Genomic DNA, 26073 nt, shown 5'->3' on the forward strand with positions numbered 1-26073 from the left:
CTTATAAACCTTCTCCATTATAAACCTTCTCCATTATAACCCCTTCTCCATTATAAACCTTCTCCATTATAAACCTTCTCCATTATAAAACCTTCTCCCTTATAAACCTTCTCCCTTATAAACCTTCTCCATTATAAACCTTCTCCATTATACACCCTTCTCCATTATACACCCTTCTCCATTATAAACCTTCTCCATTATAAAACCTTCTCCCTTATAAACCTTCTCCATTATACACCCTTCTCCATTATAAACCTTCTCCATTATACACCCTTCTCCATTATAAACCTTCTCCATTATACACCCTTCTCCATTATAAACCTTCTCCATTATAAAACCTTCTCCCTTATAAACCTTCTCCATTATAAACCTTCTCCATTATAAAACCTTCTCCATTATAAACCTTCTCCATTATAAACCTTCTCCATTATAAAACCTTCTCCCTTATAAACCTTCTCCATTATAAACCTTCTCCATTATAAACCTTCTCCATTATACACCCTTCTCCATTATAAACCTTCTCCATTATACACCCTTCTCCATTATAAACCTTCTCCATTATAAACCTTCTCCCTTATAAACCTTCTCCATTATAAACCTTCTCCATTATAAACCTTCTCCATTATACACCCTTCTCCATTATAAACCTTCTCCATTATACACCCTTCTCCATTATAAACCTTCTCCCTTATAAACCTTCTCCATTATAAACCTTCTCCATTATAAACCTTCTCCATTATACACCCTTCTCCATTATAAACCTTCTCCATTATACACCCTTCTCCATTATACACCCTTCTCCATTATAAACCTTCTCCATTATACACCCTTCTCCATTATAAACCTTCTCCATTATAAACCTTCTCCCTTATAAACCTTCTCCATTATAAACCTTCTCCATTATAAACCTTCTCCATTATACACCCTTCTCCATTATAAACCTCCATTATACACCCTTCTCCATTATACACCCTTCTCCATTATAAACCTTCTCCATTATACACCCTTCTCCATTATAAACCTTCTCCATTATAAACCTTCTCCATTATAAACCTTCTCCATTATACACCCTTCTCCATAAACACAGCTTATTTCTCTTCCAACTTGATATGTTATTAGTATTTGCTATGTGCCAGATTGTAATGTTATATTTTGAGAAAGTAACTTAATCCTGGAAAATAATGCAAAGTCCAGCATCTCTCATTATGGCAGTTAGTGGACAGGGTGGTGGAGCTGACAGTTTGAGCACATTTTCACCTAAAGATTATATATTATATTGCTGGTGGAAAATCTTGAAACTTTTTGCATTTATGTGGTCTGTTCATTTTTTGAGTGGATGTTTCAAATTCCCTCTAAGTAGCATTTGGCCAATCCAGCTATGCATGATTAGTTTTGGCTCAGGCAATAGTAACAGCTGGGGGCAGTTAGTGGGTATAAATCAGCTAGTGGGGTCAGCTCTCTGTAGGAGCATGTCTAGTCAACCCTGCTGCTGCCCATCGTTAAAGAATATGTCAGACCAGAAAATTCTCCCAGACCTGAAGAAAAAAAACTCACTAGATGTCAAGTAAATCAAAGGTTAGAATCGGAAGTCAAAAATAGTTACTGTGCTCACTACAATACCGCTATTACATCTGCATTTTGAAATACTCCCTTCTCTGGTGTTTTATTGAAAAGTGTCTCAACATGTGGTGTGGCAACAATACATTATTGTACTCTAGGTAGCTACAGTATATAGGCCTACTGTACGTGCCCACGTCTTACTATCCTAAATGTAGCCATTTCCTGTGGATAACGGGCTACAGCAAGCTGTTCGTTGCAGTCGATGGAGGCGGGTGAGGTGAGCAAACAAAAATAAATATCAGCAATATCTGCCCCTAGGCTGCTCCATCAGATGGTGCCTCACAGATACCGTGTTTGTGAGGAACTGAAGCAGGCAGTCTTTTGATTCAAAGCGAGCCAACTTGTGTTCAGTTAATTCATTCTGATTGGTGTGTTTGCTTTCATAGCTGGTTAAGGTGTTCAAGAGAACCCCTGAGTTTATGCTTCATCAAAATACTTCCGAAATCTATTGAGGGCACTGTTTTTTACACCCTTCCCCTCTCCTTAATTAAGTTGGCCCCGATCACTTCAGCTGATGATCAGGGCCGTGCCAAGAAAATATGGACAACACCGGGATTCATGTCATTAACACTTCAGTCATTACAGCCTCTTTCCTGAACCCCCACTGTTAGAGGTTCACGTTTTTCAAACACATGCTTGTAATGGACGCATGACTGACAGACCAAGGCCACACTTCAGAAGAGCGACTGTTGTTCAAGGGTTTAGGAACAATGGAGCACAACTTTACAGTTATGGAGGCATCTATTTAAAACATGGTCAGACCACTCAATCACTCTCCCCATGATTACATACTAAGTGTACTACAGTTTACAAGTACTGTATACTTGTGCATCAAGAAGACTATGATGAATGGGGGCAATCTTGAATGAACTCATTTGGCACATTGATTAATGAGTGTTAGTGAGGCAATTAGCTGCCTGGCCTCAGAGCCAAATGTATTGTATCAGCCTCCCCACACAGTAGTATTCTCCAACAGCTCTTAGGTCTCAATGTAAGAGCCCCCCCCCCCCCCCCCCCCAAACAGTTGTATCCAAACATCTCTCAGGCTTGATTGCAACGATTATGCCAGATGTGGAGATACTGGCGCACACAGATACACTGAAATGGACCCGGGGATATAAATTCCGGAAGATCCTCCGAATCCTCAATGCCTTCATCGACAATGTGTCTTTTGGATAGAGAGCAGAGAGGTTCTCTCTTGCCAGATTCTATTAAATCGCCAAGTCCTAAGAGCACGCATTGAAAAAAAAACCTGGTTTCAATTAATGATTTATTGTTGAGGAGTTTTTCTAAAGAGAAAGAATGGGATTATGAAAGTAAATGACCGGTGAATGTTTATTTGCCTTTGACTTGAACAAGAACTTAAAATAGAAATAAAAACAACAAAAGCTGTTTTCTCAAGTGCTTGGTTGTAAGCAATTCACAGCTCTAAGATCTGGAATCAGAGAGAGAAATCTGTTAAGTGAATCATTTGTTCCTGGCAATGCGTGCCTTTGCAATTGAATCACTAGTATCAAGAAGTTGAGCAGTGACTATGCTAGTAGTCAAATGTGTGCTGTATTTGTATAGTGTAGTATGTCCTCATAATGTAGACATACTTGTATATTACAGCATGCTTTACCTTGGGATAACTTCATACTTATGGTTTTCTGCCAGGCCTTAAAATAAACATGAATATAACATGGAACAGTCTTTTATACACAAAAACAAACAGGGAGGGCAATTAACTGTCTAATAACCTCCAGATGTCCTCTGTAAATCATAGGATTTCATGTATTTAAACATACAGGACTGCAACATACAGGTAGCTGCCAAAATAAAGGAAACACCAACATACAGTGTCTTAATAGGGCGTTGGGCCACCACGAGCCAGAACAGCTTCAATGCACCTTGGTATAGATTCTACAAGTGTCTGGAACTCTATTGGATGCCACTCTTCCACTAGAAATGCCATAATCTGGTGTTTTTTGTTGATAGAGGTGGAAAACGCTGTCTCAGGTGCCGCTCCAGAATCTCCCATAAATGTTCAATTGACTTGAGATCTGGTGACTGAGACGGCCATGGCATATGGTTTACATTGTTTTCATGCTCATCAAACCATTCATTGACCACTTGTGCCCTGTGGATGGGGGCATTGTCATTCTATGGGGTATAGCCATGATAGCCAAAATAATGGCCTGCCCAGCATTTTTATACAGGACCCTAAGCATGATGGGATGTTCATTGCTTAATTAACTCAGGAACCACACCTGTGTGGAAGCACCTGCTTTCAATAGACTTTGTATCCCTCATTTACTCAAGTGTTTCCATTATTTTGGCAATAAGCTGTGTTTTTTCTTTGTATGCATGGCATCTATCATAGATGTATTTCTACAGGCAAGTGATGTTTAATCATCTTGCCCCTGTAAGAAAGAAGTCCACACTTTTACCACTTTTTTTACTCCAACATTTGCAGGTAAATTACCATGACATAATTTCTTCGGATTTCGTCATGCATTTCTGCTTGTCAGAGTATTCACGTATGTTCGGTTTTTGTATGTGAGCATTGACAGAGATACTTGTAATGAAGACTGGAGAACAACAGACAACATCATATTTAATTTATTCAGAGACTAGCACGAAATCAAGTGCCCAAAGCATGTTTGAATATAATAATGTGGAATCACTTGATGTATTTTTATTTATTTTAAATGCCTATTGATTTATTCCACCTGGGCTTAAAAGTGCATTCCACATCTGCCTAGCTGGAGTATAATTGAAATCGTACGGTGGGCAAGACCATGAAATCAAGGAGAGGGAAAGAGCAAGGGATGGACAGAGAAACCAAATTGTGGAAAAAACGGAATAGTTTGGGGTTTGAAATGACATGGATCAATTTGAGTGCACATTCAGTAGGGGAGACCGGGGATGGTTGTAACACTTTTCACCTTTTCATCAGTTTCTCAGAGATCGTTTGTGGTAGTGTGTTCACAACTTGATACAAACAACCTACATCTGTCCTTTATCAAATCCTATCAAATCACATTTATTGGTCACATACACATGGTTGCAGATGCTAATGCGAGTGTAGCGAAATGCTTGTGCTTCTAGTTCCGACAGTGCAATAATATCTAACAAGTAATCTAACAATTCCACAACAACTACCTAATACACACAAATCTAAAGGGATGGAATAAGAATATGTACATATTAACATATGGATGAGCGGTGGCCGAGCGGCATAGACAAAATTTAATCGATGGTATAAGATACAGTATATACATATGAGATGAGTAATGTAAGATATGTAAACATGATTAAACACAAGGTGTGAAGTGATACAATCTACCCCATGGTCTGGGTTAGTTGTAACAGTGCTTGGGGTGAATTGTAACATTGAAAAAGTGCATAAATAATGACATGCCTTTATTGAGACAATGAGAGCAACATTGCCATGTTTAACATTTTGTTTGGCAGAAATAATAATACATCTAAATAATAAAATGTTTATTATTTACCCTCCACTAAATGGTCTTTCTCAACCAAACAACAACTAGGCTGAACTAAACACCTTAACGTTTCTGGTGTGCGTGTGTTTTTATTTTACCTTTATTTATCTAGGCAAGTCAGTTAAGAACAAATTATATTGTGTGTGTGTGTGTGTGTGTGTGTGTGTGTGTGTGTGTGTGTGTGTGTGTGTGTGTGTGTGTGTGTGTGTGTGTGTGTGTGTGTGTGTGTGTGTGTGTGTGTGTGTGTGTGTGTGTGTGTGTGTGACTGTGACTGTGACTGAATGTTGGACATGTTCACCTAATCAGAGTCACAGTTGTGACAGTGGTACAGGCTTGGTGGGACCATCATTTTCATTCCCAGCACTGCAACCAGACCTCATTAGACTTGGAATTGTTAAAGTACTCCATGCACACAATGTAGAAGTTTTCCTCGTTGGAGGAATCTGAATCTTCTGGTTCAATTTGTTTTGTTTTTGTTGTTGTTCAGTGTGGTTTGTTTTGGCTTGCTTCTTTCCAGCTATTTTTCTAGGCAGGGAACAATTTGCCTTTTGAATGCTTGAATGGGTGTACATCAACTGGGTTGAAATCAGAAGAGTAATCAGGTGTTTCCAGCTGGCCTGGAAGGCAGTTGGAGAGGTGGCCTGGAAGGCAGTTGGAGAGGTGGCCTGGAAGGCAGTTGGAGAGGTGGCCTGGAAGGCAGTTGGAGATTTGGCCTGGTAGGCAGTTGGAGAGGTGGCCTGGAAGGCAGCTGGATAGGTGGCCTGGTAGGCAGTTGGAGAGGTGGCCTGGGAGGCATCTGGAGAGGTGGCCTGGATAGCAGTGGGCACAGTTGGCATAAATCAGCTGCCCTCGAGATACACTGACAACTTCTGCTCCTGCTCATCAACGAAGACCCCGTTTCCACTACGGTAGCCTACAAGCTTTCTCGGCACCCCTTCTGCTCCTGCTCATCAATGAAGACCCCGTTTCCACTACGGTAGCCTACAAGCTCTCTCGGCACCCCTTCTGCTCCTGCTCATCAATGAAGACCCCGTTTCCACTACGGTAGCCTACAAGCTCTCTCGGCACCCCTTCTGCAGTAGCTTCTTTCTCTCTTTGCAGAATCTGCACAGCATCACATGATATATGCCATAAAATCTTGCAACCGATCTGATTGATTTCCCCTGCTCTGTTACATCATTTGACGGTCTTTTCAAAGTGTGGAGAGGTACTCCCCTGTCTGTCTTTCTTTTCCATGATCTAGGCATGCTGAAAGTAAAAGAAAACATGTACCGAAACATCCAGCTTTAGTTAGTTAGTTAGTTGTAAAATTTTCTCACAAGTTGTTCCAACTTTAGCATTGCAACTTTCATCAAATATCTCTGCACAGACTGGTTATAAACCTGATATAAGTTTTCTGAAACAAACTACAAAGTACTCTATGCCATCACAAAAACAAATTTGGTAAAAATAATGACTTTCTTACCTCAACATTTCTGTCAATAGAATTTGCAGAGTTTATCAGAGGGACTTGCTTTTTCACGAGGGTTCAGGACTAAACTGAGCATGTGCACAGTGAATCATATGATTATACCTCGCTCCTGATTGGAGGAATTGTCCCGTGTTACAACCATCCCCGGTCTCCCCTAACACATTCAAGTGGCGTGGTAACACAAGACCACAATTGTTGGTGTACTTTGTAATTGACTGTATGTTACACAGTAGAGAGATCTTTAACATAAGTATTCACCTCCCTTGGATATCTTCACATTTTATTGTGTTACAACGTGGGATTAAAATTAATTGAATTGTAATTTTTTTGTCAACGATTTACTCAAAATATTCTGTAATTTCAAAGTGGAAGAAAAATTACATTTTTTGTAAAGATTACTGAAAAATAAAAGACTAATATACCTTGATTAGATAAGTATTCACCCCCCTCAATATATGTTAGAAACACCTTTTAACAGCCGTAGCCATAGATATTTTTAAAGCAGATTTAAGTCAAAACTAACTTGGCCACTCAGGAACATTCACTGGCTTTCTGGTAAGCAACTAGGATTTTTAGGATTTTGCATGTTGTGTTTTGGATTTGCCCCAAACATAAGGCTTTGTATTTAGGTCAAAAAGTGTATTATTTTGTAGTTAATGTTTTGTTGTTGCAGTATTACTTTAGTGCCTTGTTGCATACAAGATGCATGCTTTGGAATATTTTGTATTCTGTATATTTGTATTATTCTTTTCACTCTGTCATCTGGGTCATTATTGTGGAGTCACCACGATGTTGTTGATCCATTCTCAATTTTCTCCCATCACAGCCATTTAACTCTGTAGCTGTTTTAAAATCACCAATGGCCTCATGGTGATGGTATCCCTGAGCAGTTTCCTTCCTCTCCTGCAGCTCAGTTCAGAAGGACTACTGTATATTTGATGGGTCTAGGTGGTTTAATACATCCACAGCATAATTATTAACTTGACCGTGCTTAAAGAGATGTTCGATGTCTGATTTGTTATTGTTACCCATCTAGCAGTCACTACCCCTCTTTATGAGGCTTCAAAAAGCTCACGTCTTTGTAGTTTATTCTGTGCTTGAAATTCTATACTTGACTGAGGGACCATGCAGATGTTGTATGTATGAGTGACAGAGGAACGGGTAGTTATTCAAAAATGATGTCAACCCATATTATTTCACATGGTAACTTATGTGATTTGTTAAACCAACTTTTACCCTTGAACTAATTTATGCTTGCCTAAACAAAAGGGGTTGAATACTTATAAACCACTATATTTTGAATTTTCTTTTCACTTCGACATTGAGTATTTTGTTAAGATCATTGACAAAAAAATAAATAATTTAAATCTATTTCAAACCCACTTTGTAACGCAACAAAATGTGAACCATTCTGAAGTAAAGGCAATTATTGAGAAAAGTTATGTCCCTCCTTTTCACTAACACACAGCTGACACTGTCTCTTAATTTCTTTCTTTCCTTGAATTAAGTTTTAAGGAATACTTTAAAAAAAAACTTAAACCACCAGCAGGCCAGATTGGACCCACACGCTTGACACCCCTGTTCTAGACTCAGGTAATTATAGAGTATATTTGATGTGCTGTTGTTGGGCTCTGAAACTTCAGACCTGCGAATAACAAGTCCTTCAAAGTGTTGCAACTTTTATTTGCCTGGTTTCCTTTGTTTTGACGTTGTTTCGTTTTCATGGTTTCTGTTTCTTTGAGGATGGGTTTTTGTCAGTCTAGATGTAGACAGTATTGTTTTATGTACCAAACTACAATGCATTAGTCCAAAATACATACCTGCATGCCCCATCCACTCAAAAAGATTGATGACCAACTGCCTGCTTTTGATAGTAAATGTATCACCCAAGTCCTCCCTCACACAAACGTACCTTTGAAGAAACCTGGAAACCGTTTATCATGTTCCCTCATTGCATAGCCAAGTCTCGGAGTTGGACCATCCATGGCCTGTTTTTCCATTGCATGCGTTTGCTTAACCAGTTGCCTTTTACTCATGAAAAAATAACTTATTTACTAATTATTATTTACTTTTATAAAATGTGACGTTCATTATGTTGGCTGCTAAAATGACACATGAACCTTCATGTTCGTGACTCAGAATCTGTGTTTACACAAGCAGCCCAATTCTGATTTGCCAATAAGTCTAGTCTTTGACCAATCTGAGCAGACATTTTTGCCAATAATTGGGCAAAAGATCAGAATTGTGCTACCTGTGTAAACGCATCCAGAGCACCAAAAGTAAGATTGGGGTTAGTTCAGATTTTGTTCCTGGCGGTCAAAGCTGAACTACTGTACTGCGCAAACGTTGTTTCCATTGAATTTATTAAATTAATCCAGACATACATTCCCAAAGCACATGAACGTTGTTTAATCTTATCCTGGGAATTTCTGAGAGCCAGTTGGTTTATAAATTATCCGACTACAGCCTGTCAAAGGGTATTCTCCTGCATCAACGTGTGTAGTAAGCCATGCAGCAATCAATAACACCGCTATGGCACTGGATCAGACACTTCATTTGATTCCAAAGTGTGCTTCCAGATTCAAGCCTTGCCAACGGCTGTCCATTTTCTAGCAATCACAATCGGAGAGCCTGAGTGACGTGTCAAACCCACAGGAAGCAAACCTATTACTCAAAGAGAAGACCGGATACAGCTGAAATGCCACACCTGTATTTTCTACACAAACCAGTTACGTGATTGTTCATATACTGTGAATATTGAACACGGTTCAACTTGGCTTTAACATATTGTACAGAACACAATATATGAAAATAGATTTAATGAACATACATGTTCAAACATTGAAGAACATATTCTACCAGCAAAAAAATAGCATCATAGACATGTTTGTTTGTTTTGTACTGGTTCACCACAGCATGAACCCTTCAATACTTGCAGAATTGCAAACTAAAAGTAAAAACCAAATATAAATGCTGCCATGATAAATGAGCTCTGATGGTACTTTACAATGCAAGTGGATATATTTATTCAATCATATACAGTAATGTGGAAATGGATTGAAAAGTGTGATTTAAAAGAGTAGAGCATTCTACCAAATGTTGCCAAATGATAGAACATCCATCCATCCATCCTCTGGAGCGTTTGAAAATGTGTCCGTCTAGATTCTCTTCACTTGGGCCTCAAGCTCCTTATCAGTGTTCAGTGCAACAACATGAGTAGGTCTGTCATTTCTTCTGGAAGAATCCCATAATAGAAGCCTGCTTAGTAGATTTATTAGAGGCTACAGCAGCTTTCTTACTTTTCTTCTCCTCCTCTTTTTTGCCAGTTGATGGTTTTGGTGGGTTTGGATTCTTCGGAGTTGGTTGACTGAACTTAAAGTCATCCTCAGTCTCGGAGTAGGATTCACTCTCATAGCCTTTCTCGGTCACTGGAAGGTGGACAATATTTAAATGATTGTCAGATCAGACAGCCTATAGAATATATTTTTTATTTTGTATATAAAAGAATGGATTTAGTAACTTTGGGGAATATACAGTACCAGTCAAAAGTTTGGACACCTACTCATTCAAGGGTTTCTATATTTAAAAAATATATATTTTCTATATTGTAGAATAATAGTGAAGACATCAAAACTATGATATAACACATATGGAATCATGTAGTAACCAAAAAAGTGTTAAAACAAAACAGATTATTCAAAGTAGCCACCCTTTGCCTTGATGACAGCTTTGCACACTCTTGGCATTCTCTCAACCAACTTCATGAGGTAGTCACCTGGAATGCATTTAAATTAACAGGTGTGCCTTGTTAAAAGTTAATTTGTGGACTTTCTTTCCTTCTTAATGCGTTTGAGCCAATCAGTTGTGTTGTGACAAGATAGGGCTATCTTCCGTACACCCCCCTATTTGGTAAATAGATGGTAAAAATGAAGAAAAACCCTGGAATGAGTAGGTGTGTCCAAACTTCTGACTGGTACTGTAGATAACCTTCATGTTTATAACAGAGGAGTTAGGCCTAAGCAAAATGTTTTGATGTAAAATTTAAATAGAAACAAAACTCAATATATTACCGATGCATCCTTCGTCATCCACAAATGTGCGCGATTTCAAGACACGTCTCCTCTTCCTTCGTTTACAATCTGAAAGCTCCTGCATGGATCGACAGGTAGTCGATCACAAATTGGTGATTAAAACTAAATGAAACACGCCAATTATACATCCTGCAACGTCAACAGTTTAGTACCCAAATTAAATAGCAGTAAAATGTGAAAGCTTACATCTGAATGTGAAACAGCAACTGGCTCTTTCTTTACTTGAATCTCAGGACTTGGTGATGGGTCCCTCTTTTCTTGTAACTGTGGAGGAGAGTCTGGAATAACTGTTAAAATAGAATAGTTATGTTTTCAATAATGAAACAATTGAATAATGAAGTCCAGTGTGAATGTCGAGGGGAGCCCGAGCAATACGCTTCCCCTCCCTTTACAGCTGGTCTTACCCTCATCGTCACTACTGTCTGGCTCGGGCTTCTTTATCCTCCGTCTCTTCTTCCTCCGACTCTCGTTCTTCTCCTCTTCACTATCAGAATGTTCAAGACGCTTGGTCTTACTATCGAGAGGAAAATATCCTGTTTAAGCATACTCCGTTCGAAATGTCAATGTCGACCGCAAAGACAAGATAAAAAATAAACGTTTTTGTTCTAAGATACTACACAGCCAGTGTCCCAAAAAATACCTCCTTTTATAAATCGCTAAAGTACCCATTCTACTTTTGTTGGGACAAAAGTTGTATATTCATACAAGGACTCCTACCAGGTTTAATAGTACACACCTTGTATCTTTCTCAACCACAGCATCCTTTGCTAGTTCCTCCTTGACAGGAGTCTCTGCTTTAGGAGGTGGACTTGTGGGCTTCTCATCCACTGAGGAGGATGTCTGGGCTATTTCTACCTCTTCCTTGATGGATTTGTCAGGTTTTTCTGTGGTGGATATACATGATTTATCTTAAAAGATTTAAAGGACAATAGTAGTATTTACATGTGAAACTATAGAAAGACATCCACCATATACAGTGGGGAGAACAAGTATTTGATACACTGCCGAAATGCAAATTAATTACTTAATCATACAATGTGATTTTCTGGATTTTGTTTTAAATTCCGTCTCTCACAGTTGAAGTATACCTATGATAAAAATGACAGACCTCTACATGCTTTGTAAGTAGGAAAACCTGCAAAATCGGCAGTGTATCAAATACTTGTTCTCCCCACTGTATATGATATGGGATTGTTGAAATACTTACTGGCTGCTTGTTTCGCAAAGAAGTTAGTCACAGGATTTGTTTTCGGAGCAGGTTTAGTTTTGGAGGTCTCAACCTACAATATCAAACAAATGTGACATCGGAAGTTAACATTACGTCTTGCAATTTAGAGCACATGTACACACTAACCAAAGAAACACAAACACATACCACAGGTGTAACCTCTTTCTGCTCCAATTTAATCTCTTTGCTTGAATCTTGATTCTTGGAGACATTCTTGTTTGCAAACATTCCCATAATGCCTTTGGGTTGCTTGGAGGTGGGTTTAGAGGCCAGATTAGAATGGTTTGCTTTGATTTGCTCCGTCTCTGGTGGTGGGGCCTGTGTCGTCTCACAGGCCTGCTGCACCTCTGCCGAGGACCTAGGCACCGCATCAGCACAACGAATTGCACTGTACCTGCGAATTGATATTATGTTCTGATAAATAGCCTAGGTCACTAAACCTTTGAATATTTCGCCAAAATTTCTCAATCTATTATTTTCACTTTAAGTGTAAATACCGATGTACCTGCTGCAATTTCTTAGATTCTCTTTCACGGCGTCATAATCAGCACTGTACAGAGGACCACTGTCTTTCAGCACAGCCTTCTGAACACTGTACACATGTACGCTGACCGTCAGGCTCATCTTTGACTTCGCATCTAGAAAGGATGACAGATTGTGTTTTGGTGACAATTTCAGAACACTTCATATTCATCTTGATGAGAAGGAAACACCATAACAAATCAAGTCACGAAATGAGGCAGGTGAACAGATCCCTAGTAAGTTAGGTGAATATTTCCTTTCAAGCACAATTCGATACACATCCATTGTAGATATGCCTTCAGAAGGTATTCCTACCTAGACTTATTCCACATTTGTGTTACACCCCAAATTCAAAATGTGATGAAATATATCTACACAAAATACCTCATAATGACAAAGTGAAAATTTTAAGACATTTTTGCAAATGTATTGAAAATAAAAATACAGAAATCTAATTTACATAAGTGCTCACACCCCTGAGTAAAGACTTTGTAGAAGCACCTTTGAGTCTTTCTGGGTAAGTCGGAAACATTCACTTCTTGGTAAGCAACTGCAGTGTACATTTCGCCATGTGTTTTAGGTTATTGTCCTGCTGAAAGCTGAATTAATCTCCCAGTGTCTGGTGGAAAGCAGACAACCAGGTTTTCCTCTAGGATTTTTCCTGTGCTTAGCTCCATTCAGTTTTTTTTTTTTATCCTGGAAAAACTCCCCAGTCCTTAACGATTACAAGCATACCCATAACATAATGCAGCCACCACTATGCTTGAAAATATGGAGTGGTACTGTGTAATGTGTTGTATTTGCCCCAAACATAACACTTTCTATTCAGGAAAATAAAAGTGAATTGCTTTGCCACATTTTTTGTACAGCCTTCGTTATTTTCAGTCTGACAATTAGGTTAATATTGTGGAGTAACTACAATGTTGATCCATCCTCAGTTTTCTCCCATCACAGCCATTATACTCCAACTATTTAAAAGTCACCACTGGCCTCATGGTGAAATACCCAAGCATTTTCCTTTCACCTGTATCTTTGTAGAGACACCATCCACTGCTTTTTAAAACTTCTACCCAGCTACCAATAGGTGCCCTTCTTTGCGAGGCATTGGACAACCTCCCCTGGTCTTTGCGGTTAAATCAGTGTTTGATATTCACTGCTCGACTGAGGGACCTAATTGTATATGTGGGGTACAGAGATGAGGTAGTCATTCAATGTTAAAAACTATTATTGTACAAAGAGTGAGTCCATGCAACTTATTAAGCACATGTTTACTCCTGCTTATAACAAAAGGGGTTGCATACTAATTGACTGACGACAGTTCAGCTTTATTTGTTTATTAATTTGTCAAAATAACAAAAAACATAATTCCACTTTGGCACTATGGGGTATTGTGTGTAGAACTGAGACAAACAGACAAAAATCACAATTTAATACATTTTAAACTCAGGCTGTAAGACAAAATGTGGAAAAAGACAAGGAGTGTGAATACCTTCTGAAGACACTGATAGTTTCAAACAATCTGGTTTGATTTAGCTTTTTGTCCCCACCCCACTACTGATTAACTTGTAATTTTAGGAACAGCAAAAATAGTTTGAGCAAGCAATATGTCAATATCTTTATATTGGCGTTGTCATAGCGCATCACTAATGTATTTCAATCACCATTTTATTTCAGCGGGCTCTATCTCGCTTTGAAAAAACTTGAAGCCAATTCCCAATGATATAAGGGCTGGATGCTAATATGGGAAAAACTGCTGAATGATCAGAGAAATTATAGTCGAAGCTTTTCTTTTAGGCTATTTACAGAAAAATAAGTCCTGGACTCTTTGCTAGCAATAAGACAAGAAATCCACAGGGGCCGACCAATTGGATCCCGGTCTGCTTTAGTGTGCAGGGCCCATCATTGTTGGCTTAATATCCCACATTAAACATTGTTATCACGAGAAAAAAAAGCAACAAAAAAAAAGTATAGAGATCAGCTGGCGCTGCCACTTCATAAGGGCACGGATAGTAGTGATCTTAAATCATTTTTCGCCCCATTTCAAGGCTTCCTTGTCGAGATAGGAATCTTGAATCTTTAGTCAAATGCATTCGCTCTTTTTTTTTTTTTATCTGAGAAATGTATTTAGAATGTAAACCAATCAGGGTTTAGGCCTGGGCATAGCACCATCACAGCAACCACTTTAGTTATTCATGATCTTATCCATGCTTTAGACACTAAAAATAAATGCTGCTTTGTTTGTGGACCTGTCAAAAGATTTGATTGAATAAGTTGTCCTCGATAGGCATGAGCTCTGACGGCTGTTCATGGTTTCATGATTATCTAAGTGACAGAACTCAGGCCATCGTGATTGATGGGGTTAAGTCTGAATTTCCTGACGTACATAAAGGTGTACCACAGCGAGCGTTTTTGGGACAGTTTTTTCCCCTCACTATTTATATGTACACACCATTGGTCAATCTGCACTTCCTCTACAGTGCATTTGGGAAAGTATTTAGACAGCTTCACTTTTTTCACATTTTGTTACGTTACAGCATTATTCTAAAATGGATGTAAAAAACGAATCCTCAGGCCTCCCGGGTGGCACGGTGGTCTAAGGCACTGCGTCGCAGTGCTAGCTGTGCCACTAGAGATTCTGGGTTGGAGTCCAGGCTCTGTCGCAGCCGGCCACAACCGGGAGACCCATGACCGCACAACTGGCCCAGCGTCGTCCGGGTTTGGCGGCAAGGATGTCCTTGTCCCATCGCACTCTAGCGACTCCTGTGGTGGGCCGGGCACAGTGCACGCTGACACAGTCGTCAGGTGTACAGTGTTTCCTATAACACATTGGTGCGGCTGGCTTCCAGGTTAAGCGAGCAGTGTCTCAAGAAGCAGTGCAGCTTGGTTGGGTTGTGTTTCGCCTCTCCCGAGTCCGTACAGGAGTTGCAGCGATGAGACAAGACTAACTACCAATTGGATACCACGAAAAGGGGGGTAAAAAATTTAATTTAAATAACTTTCCTCAAACTACACACAATGGAAAATGTATTGCAAATAAAAACTGAAATATATATATTTTTTTACATAAGTATTCAGACCCTTTGCTATGAGACTCAAAATTGAGGTCAGGTGCATCCTGTTTCCATTGTTCATCTTTGAGATGTTTCTACAACTTGGAGTCCACCTGTGGTAAATTCAATTGATTGTACATGATTTGGAAAGGCACACACTGGTCTACATAAAAAGGTCCCACAGTTTACAGTGCATGTCAAAGCAAGTACCAAGCCATGAGGTTGAAGGAACTGTCCGTAAAAGCTCAGAGACAGGATTGTTCGAGGCACAGATCCGGGGAAGGGCCCCAAAACATTTCTGCAGCATTGAAGGTCCCGAAGAACACATTGGCCATCATTCTTAAATGGAAGAAGTTTGGAACCACCAAGACTCTTCCTAGAGCTGGCCGACCGGCCAAACTGAGGAATCGAAGGTGGTCAGGGAGGTGACCAAGAACCCAATGGTCACTCTGATAGAGCTCCAGAGTCCCTCTGTGGGAATGGTTGTCCTTCCGGAAGACTCTCCCATCTCTGCAGCACTCCACCAATCACACCTTTATGGTAGAGTGGCCAGACAGAAGACACTCCTCAGGACATGACAGCCCGCTTGGAGTATGCCAAAAGGCACCTAAAGGACTCTGACCATGAGAAACAAGATTCTCTGGTCTGATGAAACCAAGATTGAACTATTTGGCCTGAATGCCAAGTGTCACATCTGGAGGAAACCTGGCACCATCCCTACGGTAAAGCATGGTGGTGGCAGCATCATGCTGTGGGGATGTTATTCAGCGGCAGGGACTGGGAGACTAGTCAGGATCCAGGCAAAGATGAACGGAGAAAATTACAGAGATCCTTGATGAATACCTGCTCCAGAGTGCTCAGGACCGCAGACTGGGGTGAAGTTTCACCTTCCAACAGGACAACGACCCTAAGCACACAGCCAAAACAATGTAGGAGTGGCTTCGGGACAAGTCTCCGAATGTCCTTGAGTGTCCCAGCCAGAGCCCAGACACGAACCCGATCAAACATCTCTGTAGACCTGAAAATTGCTGTGCAACACTCCCCACCCAACCTAGCAGAGCTCGAGAGGCTCTGCAGAGAAGCAGTGGATAAGCTCCCCAAATACAGGTGTGCCAAGCTTGTAGCATCATACCCAAGGAGACTTGAGGATGTGATCGCTGCCAAAGGTGCTTCAACAATGTACTGAGTAAAGGGTCTGAATACTTATGTAAAATGTCATATTTCAGTATTTAATAAATTATCAAAAAAATTCTAAACCCGTTTTTGCTTTTTCCTTATGGGGTAGTGTCTGTAGATTGATAAGGAATACATTTTTGAATAATCCTGTAATGTAACAAAATGTGGAAAAAGTCAAGGGGTCTGAATACTTTCCGAATGCACTGTATATGCGGATGATACTAGCATGTATGCCATTTCCCCGACTGTTGATCTGGCTGTGTCAAAACTAGTCAGAATTTATAGCTGTGCTGGAATCCCTTGACGATTTAAAACTTGTGCTTAATACGGGCAAAACAAAATATGTTTTTAAACTCTCATAAGAATGTTTCAGATGAACTACATGTTCACTCATTAGATGGCTCATCAATCACACCTGTTCCCGCATATAAATACTTAGGCATTTGGATCAGTGGAGGACGACTCATAATAATGGCTGGAATGGACCTAATGGAATGGCATCAAACACCTGGAAACCATGCGTTTGATACCATTCCACTGATTCCGCTCCAACCATTACCACAAGCCAGTTCTCCCCAATTAAAGTACCACCAACCTCCTTTGATTTGGATTGATATGGAGTTGACGTAAAAATAATAAAAATAAACATTTTGACGAGTTGGTTAGGTCAAGATTTAACGTTGTCTTTTTCTACCTAAACAGATCATGCCCCTAAGCAGTAGGAAGTAGATTATTCAGTCAATCTTTATCTGTTCTTGATTATGGTGATATTATTTATCAAAATGCAGCTGCTGCTACTTTGAAACCTTTGGATGCCCTTTTCTGATACTCACCACTGCATCCTGTATCAAAAGGTTGGCTGAACTTTGCTAAAGACCCGTCGATCTCTACATTGTTTAGAAGGCCCTACTTCATAAACGTCCGTCTTATCGAACTTTGCTGCTGAAGTATATGTATCGGAGTTGCTTAACCCGGTCACACGATTGGTTAATTAACTCGAGGTTCCTAGGGTCTCCGACTACGTAAGTCTACTTTCAATGCACTGTATTCCTGGAACAAAATTCAAAATACATTTCATGTTGTTGTTCTGGTGCCATTGGGGCAATTTAAAGCTTTGATTGGGGACTTATTTGGGGAGGAATGTAACTATTTTTCTGGTTGATTTGTAATGTTTTATCTGTGCTTCCCATGACTGTTTATACAGACACACATAGTACCAGTCAAAAAAGTTTGGACACCTACTCATTCAAGGGTTTTTCTTTATGTTTTTACTATTTTCTACATTGTAGAATAAAATTGAAGACATCAAAACTATGAAAACACATATGGAATCATGTAGTAACCAAAAAGTGTCAAATCAAAATATATTGTAGATTCTTCAAAGTAGCCACCCTTTGCCTTGATGAAAGCTTTGCACACTCTTGGCATTCTCTCAACAAGCTTCCCACATATGCTGAGCACTTTGTGGCTGCTTTTCCTTCACTCTGTTGTCCTACTCATCCCAAACCATGTCAATTGGTTTGCGGTTGGGTGATTGTGGTGGCCAGGTCATCTGATGGAACACACGATCACTCACCTTCTGTGGTCAAATAGCCCTTACACAACCTGGTGGTGTGTTTTGGGTCATTGTCCTATTGGAAAAACAAATGATATTCCCACTAAGAGCAAACCAGGTGGGATGGTGTATCGCTGCAGAATGCTGTGGTAGCCATGCTGGTTAAGTGTGCCTTGAATTTGAAATAAAATCAGATTATTTGGGCTGCAGTTAATTTCCGATTTCTGAGGCTGGTAACTAATAAACTTGTCCTTTGCAGCAGTGGTAACTTTGGGTCTTCCTTTCCTGTGGCGGTCCTCATGAGAGCCAGTTCCATAATAGCGCTTGATGGTTTTTGAGACTGCACTTGGAGAAACTTTCAAAATTCTTAACATTTTCCAGATTGACTGACATTTGACTTCAAGTAATGACGGACTGTGGTTTATTTTTGCTTATTTGAGCCGTTCTTGAAATAATATGGACTTGGGTCTTTTACCAAATAGGGCTATCTTCTGTATACCAAACCTACCTGTCACAACACAACTGATTGGCTCAAACGCAGTAAGGTCAGAAATTCCACAAATGAACTTTTAACAAGGCACACCTGTTAATTGAAATGCCTTCCAGGTGACTACCTCATGAAGCAGTGGATGTCTTCACTATTATTCTACAATGTAGAAAATAGTAGAAAGAAATAAAAACCCTTGAATGAGAAGGTCCAAACTTGTCCAAACTTTTGACTGGTACTGTGTGTCTATATTAGAGGTCGACAGATTATGATTTTTCAACGCCGATACCGATTATTGGAGGACCAAAAAAAGCTGACACCGATTAATCGGTCAATTTTTAAATAGATAGATATATCTATCTTATCTATGTGTGTAATAATGACAATTACAACAATAATGAATGAACACTTATTTTAACTTAATATAATACATAAATAAAATCAATTTAGTCTCAAATAAATAATGAAACATGTTCAATTTGATTTAAATAATGCAAAACCACTGTTGGAAAAGTAAAAGTGCAATATGTGCCATGTAAAAAAAGCTAACGTTTAAGTTCCTTGCTCAGAACATATGAAAGCTGGTGGTTCCTTTTAACGAGTCTTCAATATTCCCAGTTAAGATTCCCAATATTCAGTTCGCAACAAGCCAGGCGGCCCAAACTGCTGCATATACCCTGACTCTGCTTACACTGAACACAAGAGAAGTGACACAATTTCAGGCACCGCATTGATTATATGCAGCGCAGGACAAGCTAGTTAAAACTAGTAATATCATCAACCATGTGTAGTTAACTAGTGATTATGTTAATATTGATTGTTTTTTATAAGATAAGTTTAATGCTAGCTAACAACTTACCATGGCTCCTTGCTGCCTGCACTCAAGTAACAGGTGGTCAGCCTACCAGGCAATCTCCTCGTGGAGTGCAATATAAATCGGCCATAATTGGCAATTGTTATGAAAACTTGAAATTGGCCAGTCTGATTAGTCGGTCGACCTCTAGTGTGTGTGTGTGTGTGTATATTCATGTTGTATCCTGCAGGGCATATTTGAAGAAAAATAATACCCAGGTGTCAATAGGTCTTCCCTGGTAAAATAAAAGGCTAAATACAAAATAAAACATCAATTCTACCACAGCTTTAGATTTCACCCAGTCTCAAAAGCTAATAGTTTTGATCATTTGGAACTTGCAAAATAATTGCTGTCCCCGTCATGAAATTACAACTTTACCCTGTTCATGTAAAAATGACCAAATGCACTTGTAGATCAATGTCCTACATAGTTACAACCATAAAGGTTTGATAGGCTACAGAAGGAGAGGACGCATCAATTCAGTCAACAGATTTGAGGTATTTTCAGAATAAGACAGAAAGAAAATAGTATGATTCATAGCTTTTGAATACATTTTCTGACCAATGAATACTTCGTTCGGATCGGTTTGGACTCCAGCGGACCGATGCGCTCATATCTTAAACATTTGAAACGGTATTGATGCATATGGGTGAATTGTTAAATCCTTACAACTTACCCTCCAACTGATCCTCTCGCACTACTGACACCTTGTGACTCTGAAAAGAAAGCATGAAAAAAACAAACATTGAAAAGACCTAAGCACTGCATATAACACTGGAACTAAAACAAAGTAAGAATCCTAAGTCCAAATAGGCTTACTGCTTGCTGTATGTCATGTTCTGAAGGGGCATGGTGAGCAGTTGTGTGCATTGTGCATACAAATTGGCGTGTTGGCTTGTTCTCTTACCGTGGTACCATTCTCAACAAACTTGCCAGACACAAGGTAGGTAGCATGGAGCCGAGCAGAGCCTTCTTTCCTCTTTTGATCCAAGTAATGGTAGAGCATTCTGAAATAGACACATTGTGGTGGAACCATAGACTCAACAAAACGTTGGAAGGCAAGTAATGTGGGTGGTTCTGGATAACGTTACTCACTGTTTGGCTAGGTTGACATGGACCCCAAGGGTGAGACTCAGCCATTTGTAGGTCACCTGTTTGAACACACACAAGAGAACACAACAGTCTGTCAACATAGATATGGCCGGGATGCACTAAACTCGGTTAACCGAGAACAAAAGTATTGCGTAATTGGTCAGACGTTTACGCAGCTAACGTGGTCTGTCCACGAGAGATTTGGGATGCATAACTAACTACAGTACCTAAGTAACGACGTAACTTACACCACAACAATGTATTTAACCCTGACAACTTCGCAAGCTCTGGTGTACTCCTATCTTCTAGGATTGCAGCTCCAACCTTCCCCAATTCAACCAACTGTAGCTAGTTAGCTAGTCTCAAGATGTGGGGCCTGCTGATGCTGTCCTAACCCACTGCACCATTCAAGCTGGGCGAGTGATGGCTTAAGTTAGCTAGCCAGCCTGAGCACAGTCAGATAGCAACTGTAGCTAACTTCTATTGGCCACAGCAGCAAGCTAAGAGTAGGTGGATAGATCGAGATATATTAGTTAACTAGGTGACTTACGATTTTATTCTGGTCGTTGACAAATTCATCAATATTATCCAAGTAAAGGTCATCCATTGTGCAATGTATGACGCTAACGAGTCGATAGCTCTTCTACCTCCGTTTCTGTTTCAGGCGGGAAGGGAAGACACTGACGTCACGGACGCGCTTTATTTACTTTCTTTCATCGGTTAGCGTGGGATGTGTTCAAGAGCATCAAGGGTTCGGGGTCTGTGCATTGCATTTGTACGGAATCATCATGACACACAAAGTTGATGCTATATCACATTGGTCCCTTGTAAGATGGACAGTTTTATAAACTCATTTATTAACACAGATGTTATTGCTACCCAACTGAATTACAAAAATATTCCAGAAGCCTGGGTGACAGCCCAGGACATTTGCAAGATCCACCATCACCCTCTTGTCAAGGTTGAATAAAGTTTAAATAGCTATTTGAAAGAACACGACAGACTACCAAGGCAAACAAATGCATGATGTCATACATTACAGTTGTAATAGGCTAAATAAACTCAATCAATAAGGTTTTCCCTGCTTTCCACTGCTTTCACGTGAACCATCTTGCAGCCTACTTTTTCTTCATACTCCTCAGCAAAGTCAAAGCCTCTTCCTTGAAAAACACCCCTGCCCTCTAAGACGCTGGCTACAAAACAAACAGGATTACATATTCAACTAATACTATTACATACAATAGATATGCACTTCATGTAATCGATGAGGATAAAAATAGGTTTAGTAGGCCTACCTACTTAGAGAGATTTCGCTGATTGTTGTCCTCTCCTTTATTTGTATGAGCATCTCTTCAACTATTTCCCCTTTCTGCTGTATTGGTCTCAGAAGATAGATTTCCAATCTGAGAATTAAAGGTTGTTGTTTCATTATTAAATACGGATGACTGCCATTACATTTGAATGCAGATTCCTCGTGACAGATAAAATCATATGTTGACATCTTCATTAGGCACATCCTTCAATAGTTATTCACATAGCTCACCTTTTGTCCCCCCTCTTCTATATGGTTTCTCTATGCAATCAAGATTAGGTTTGGGATTTCTTTAAACTTGGAGATTCTTGAGTGTTTGTTCCAACTTTCTCATCACATGTTCTATTCCTGTATGACACACATTTACATTACTTAAGGTACTGCAGTGTAGCATTGAAATTGTACAAAATTGCTTTGACTCATAGAAAAACTTGACTTCAAGTAATCATAAAAGGGCCTTCACCAACAGGCTCTGCAATGTTTGGCAACCAATATTTTTTATTTTATTTATCTGTTATTTTACCAGGTAAGTTGACTGAGAACACGTTCTCATTTACAGCAACAACCTGGGGAAAGGTTACAGGGGAGAGGAGGGGGATGAATGAGCCAATCGTAAACTGGGGATATATAAGGTGACCGTGATGTTTGAGGGCCATATTGGGAATTTAGCCAGGACACCAGGGTTAACACCCCTACTCTTACGATAAGTGCCATGGGATCTTTAATGACCTCAGAGAGTCAGGCCACCCGTTTTTCCTGTTTGGCCCTGTCCGGGGGTGTCCTCGGATGGGGCCACAGTGTCTCCTGACCCCTCCTGTCTCAGCCTCCAGTATTTATGCTGCAGTAGTTTATGTGTCGGGGGGCTAGGGTCAGTTTGTTATATCTGGAGTACTTCTCCTGTCCTATTCGGTGTCCTGTGTGAATTTAAGTGTGCTCTCTCTAATTCTCTCTTTCTCTCTCTCTCTCGGAGGACCTGAGCCCTAGGACCATGCCTCAGGACTACCTGACATGACTCCTTGCTGTCCCCAGTCCACCTGGCCGTGCTGCTGCTCCAGTTTCAACTGTTCTGCCTTATTATTATTGGACCATGCTGGTCATTTATGAACATTTTGGCCATGTTCTGTTATAATCTCCACCCGGCACAGCCAGAAGAGGACTGGCCACCCCACATAGCCTGGTTCCTCTCTAGGTTTCGGCCTTTCTAGGGAGTTTTTCCTAGCCACCGTGCTTCTACACCTGCATTGCTTGCTGTTTGGGGTTTTAGGCTGGGTTTCTATACAGCACTTTGAGATATCAGCTGATGTACGAAGGGCTATATAAATAAATTTGATTTGATTTAACGACCCATCTGAAAGACGGCACCCTGCACAGAGCAGTTTCCCCAATCACTGCCCTGGGACATTGGGATATTTTTTTTAGACCAGAGGAAAGAGTGCCTCCTACTGGCCCTCCAACACCACTTCCAGCAGCATCTGGTCTCCCATCCAGGGACTGACCAGGACCATACCTGCTTAGCTTCAGGACCAAACCTGCTTAGCTTCAGAAGCAAGCCAGCAGTGGCATGCAGAGTGGTACTATTGTACTCATGTCACCATACTGTACATAGGCATGTTAAACAAAGCAAATAACTATCCTCCTGAATATCATGAAAGAGACCATGACAATCACCTGTCACAAATACAGGTTGGTGGCATCTTAATTGGGGAGGGCAGGCTCATGGTACTGGGTAGAGCGGAATGGTATCAAATGGTTGTTTTTGATGCCATTCGCACTGTTCCTACCATTATGAACCAGTGGAGGCTCCTCAAAGGAAGAGGACTATCCTCAGTGAATTTCATAAAAATATAAATAGTAAAACTGAGACCGTTTTTTTTCTTAATATGAAGCAGTAAGAATCCATTTTTCTTCATTTTCACTTAGCAAATGTAGCTGGGTAGTTTAGTTACTCAAATACCTGGCTTTTCAGAGGGATGCCATGTTAACTAGCTTGCTATGACTATCCAACAAAACACTTGAACTCTTCCAAGGTAATCTTTTGATTTTACAAATTGCCACCGGGGTCCGCTGGTGTAACTGCTAAACTGCCTGTACACTAACGTTACTGCATGATTGTGTGGTTACTAACACGTTAGTTCTATTAGCTATGTTGACTATGACGTTACTTTAGCTAATATGGGGACAACGATGTAGGCTGTGTGTAGCGGTTATGGCATGATTTGGGTGGAATATTCTTCCCCCCCACCTGGTCACATGCAGCTGATGTGTTCTTTTGTGGATTTCAATGAAGGGGAAAGGTGAAAGTGCATAGAGCCGAGAGGGAATACAATATATACTATGAAAGTGCACTTTGTGATCAGGGGTTTATTTATGCTGATGATTCTGTTGAATCACATTACTTAAATGGAAGCAAACAAAACAGAGATAAAAAAAAAAAACTGAATTTGTCCCTTAGAAACTGTTGGATTAATGATTACACCCTAGATAAGATAGCTGCAGGCAAGGCAGTTTTGAATGCGTCACCAATACCAAATTACATAAACTAAGTTGTAGCAATGTCATGGTGGGTATAGGGAACATTTGAGAATACTGTAGTAGCCTAAACCCAGCGATGTTACATTGAACTGGGTGAATAGAATATGAATGACATCATCCAACATGCTGTAATAGAAGACATGCTCATGATTTTTTTTTATTTTTTATCTTCCTCCCTCATCATAAACGGCACTGAACGCCACTGTTATGAAAAGTCCTTCCCTCAGCAGCCACCACAAAAAAAAAAATGGCACCTCATTTTGGAAGGTGTCATCTGATGACCATTGTGATCAATCTTTCATCTCCAGAGAGCATCAATAAAGGCACCATTGGAATGTATTTTTACCTAGAGAAAGATGAATGTTCAACAATTAGTTTCAACATCAAAAGTGAGTCACTGTTAGACCAAAATGCAGCGTTTACAAAAATATTGAAATGAAGACTGCAGTCATATTTAACTTTCCAGGTGAATGCAAAGCCAAAATGTGGATTCAATTGTTTTTGCATTTGAACCTGTCGTTTGGAATCAATACATAATATCAAAAGGTGGTTTCACAACGTCTGGTGCCAGTTTCCTAGACACTGAAAGCCTAGTCCTGGACTAAAAAGTATTTTCAATGGAGAGTCTATTGAGGATGTATTTTAGTCAAGGCTGAATCTGGGTCTTGGAAACCAGCCCCGATGTCTTCTTGCACCTAATTCTAATACCCAGCCTTTCGTGGAGGAAGTCAGTCAGCAGTACGTGGGTCACCTGGATGGGAATACAATGAATGATAAGAAAATATTTAAGTTAATAAAATCTGTTAATACTTAATAATGGCTTCACATAAGTAGAATTAACATACCACTTCCCCCGTGTGGTCAGTGGGTTGGAGTGAATAACAAGCTCATTGAGCATAGGAAAACACAGCTACAGACAGTGCTTCTTCCTCAACAATCTGGAGGCAATAACAAGACAAGGAACTTCACTGACTCGCAGTATATAGTCTTCCTGAAATATATCTTGACAATGTACATACCTTATGATCAGCCACATTGAGGAAACAAAGCTCTGGTAGTAGCAAACCGTACGCTCCATACAATTCCTCTGTCCTCAGCGCCAGCATCAAGGAATGTGAGTGGGGGAATCGTTTTTGGATTGACCACACTCATCCTATAAGAGAAAAAACATGCAGAAAACTAGTACATGTTGGTTTTATAGAGCATGAAGTAGTAATAAAAAGCAAAGTGAGCAAAAAACAGCTACGTTACTTTGACAATATAGTATACCAACCATTAATGTATTCAGTCTCCAACCCCTCAGAGACAGGAGGATTCCCGAAGTCCTGTTCATCACAATTTTGTTCCAGACACACCTGCTGGTGTTACAAATATCCCTTCTGTTGCAGGTTCCTCGGTAACACCTTCGGTACTACTGAGATGTGGTTCTCCTGCAGGTGTAAATGCTGTAGTCAAAAAACAGACAAAGACCTACACTGAGTTTACAAAGCATTAAGTGCACCTTCCTAATGTTAAGTTTCACCACTACCACACCCTGTTCAAAGCCACTTCAATATTTTTTTTGTCTTGCCCATTCACCCTTTGAATGGCACACAT

General features: G+C 40.0%; 1 protein-coding gene and 1 long non-coding RNA gene across 4 annotated transcripts; both read right to left on the minus strand.

The window, feature by feature from the left end:
• Positions 1 to 9383: 9383 nt before the first annotated feature.
• Positions 9384 to 21796, minus strand: pold3 (polymerase (DNA-directed), delta 3, accessory subunit). Of its 2 annotated transcripts, none has more exons than XM_021618679.3 (12): positions 21184 to 21796; positions 20637 to 20692; positions 20449 to 20548; positions 20218 to 20257; positions 12404 to 12536; positions 12046 to 12292; positions 11878 to 11950; positions 11407 to 11554; positions 11075 to 11184; positions 10857 to 10948; positions 10650 to 10728; positions 9384 to 10007 (listed from the first exon to the last, which is right to left on the minus strand). In XM_021618679.3, the coding sequence occupies exons 1-12, from the start codon at positions 21238 to 21240 to the stop codon at positions 9805 to 9807; spliced, it is 1338 nt and encodes a 445-aa protein (XP_021474354.1). In that variant the 5' UTR covers positions 21241 to 21796; the 3' UTR covers positions 9384 to 9804. The 2 variants fall into 2 exon arrangements, with proteins under 2 accessions (XP_021474354.1, XP_021474353.1); XM_021618678.3 differs by having other exon boundaries at positions 10857 to 10957.
• A 2640-nt stretch (positions 21797 to 24436) lies between these two features.
• Positions 24437 to 26073, minus strand: LOC110534047 (uncharacterized). 2 transcript variants are annotated; one of them, XR_002475077.3, is made up of 4 exons: positions 25751 to 26073; positions 25497 to 25630; positions 25323 to 25415; positions 24437 to 25228 (listed from the first exon to the last, which is right to left on the minus strand). It is a non-coding gene; the product is annotated as an uncharacterized LOC110534047 (long non-coding RNA). The 2 variants fall into 2 exon arrangements; XR_016483740.1 differs by lacking the exon at positions 25323 to 25415.

Source organism: Oncorhynchus mykiss, chromosome 10, assembly GCF_057628025.1.
Source record: "Oncorhynchus mykiss isolate SJ-2025 chromosome 10, ASM5762802v1, whole genome shotgun sequence".
Classification (NCBI taxonomy): Eukaryota; Metazoa; Chordata; class Actinopteri; order Salmoniformes; family Salmonidae; genus Oncorhynchus; species Oncorhynchus mykiss.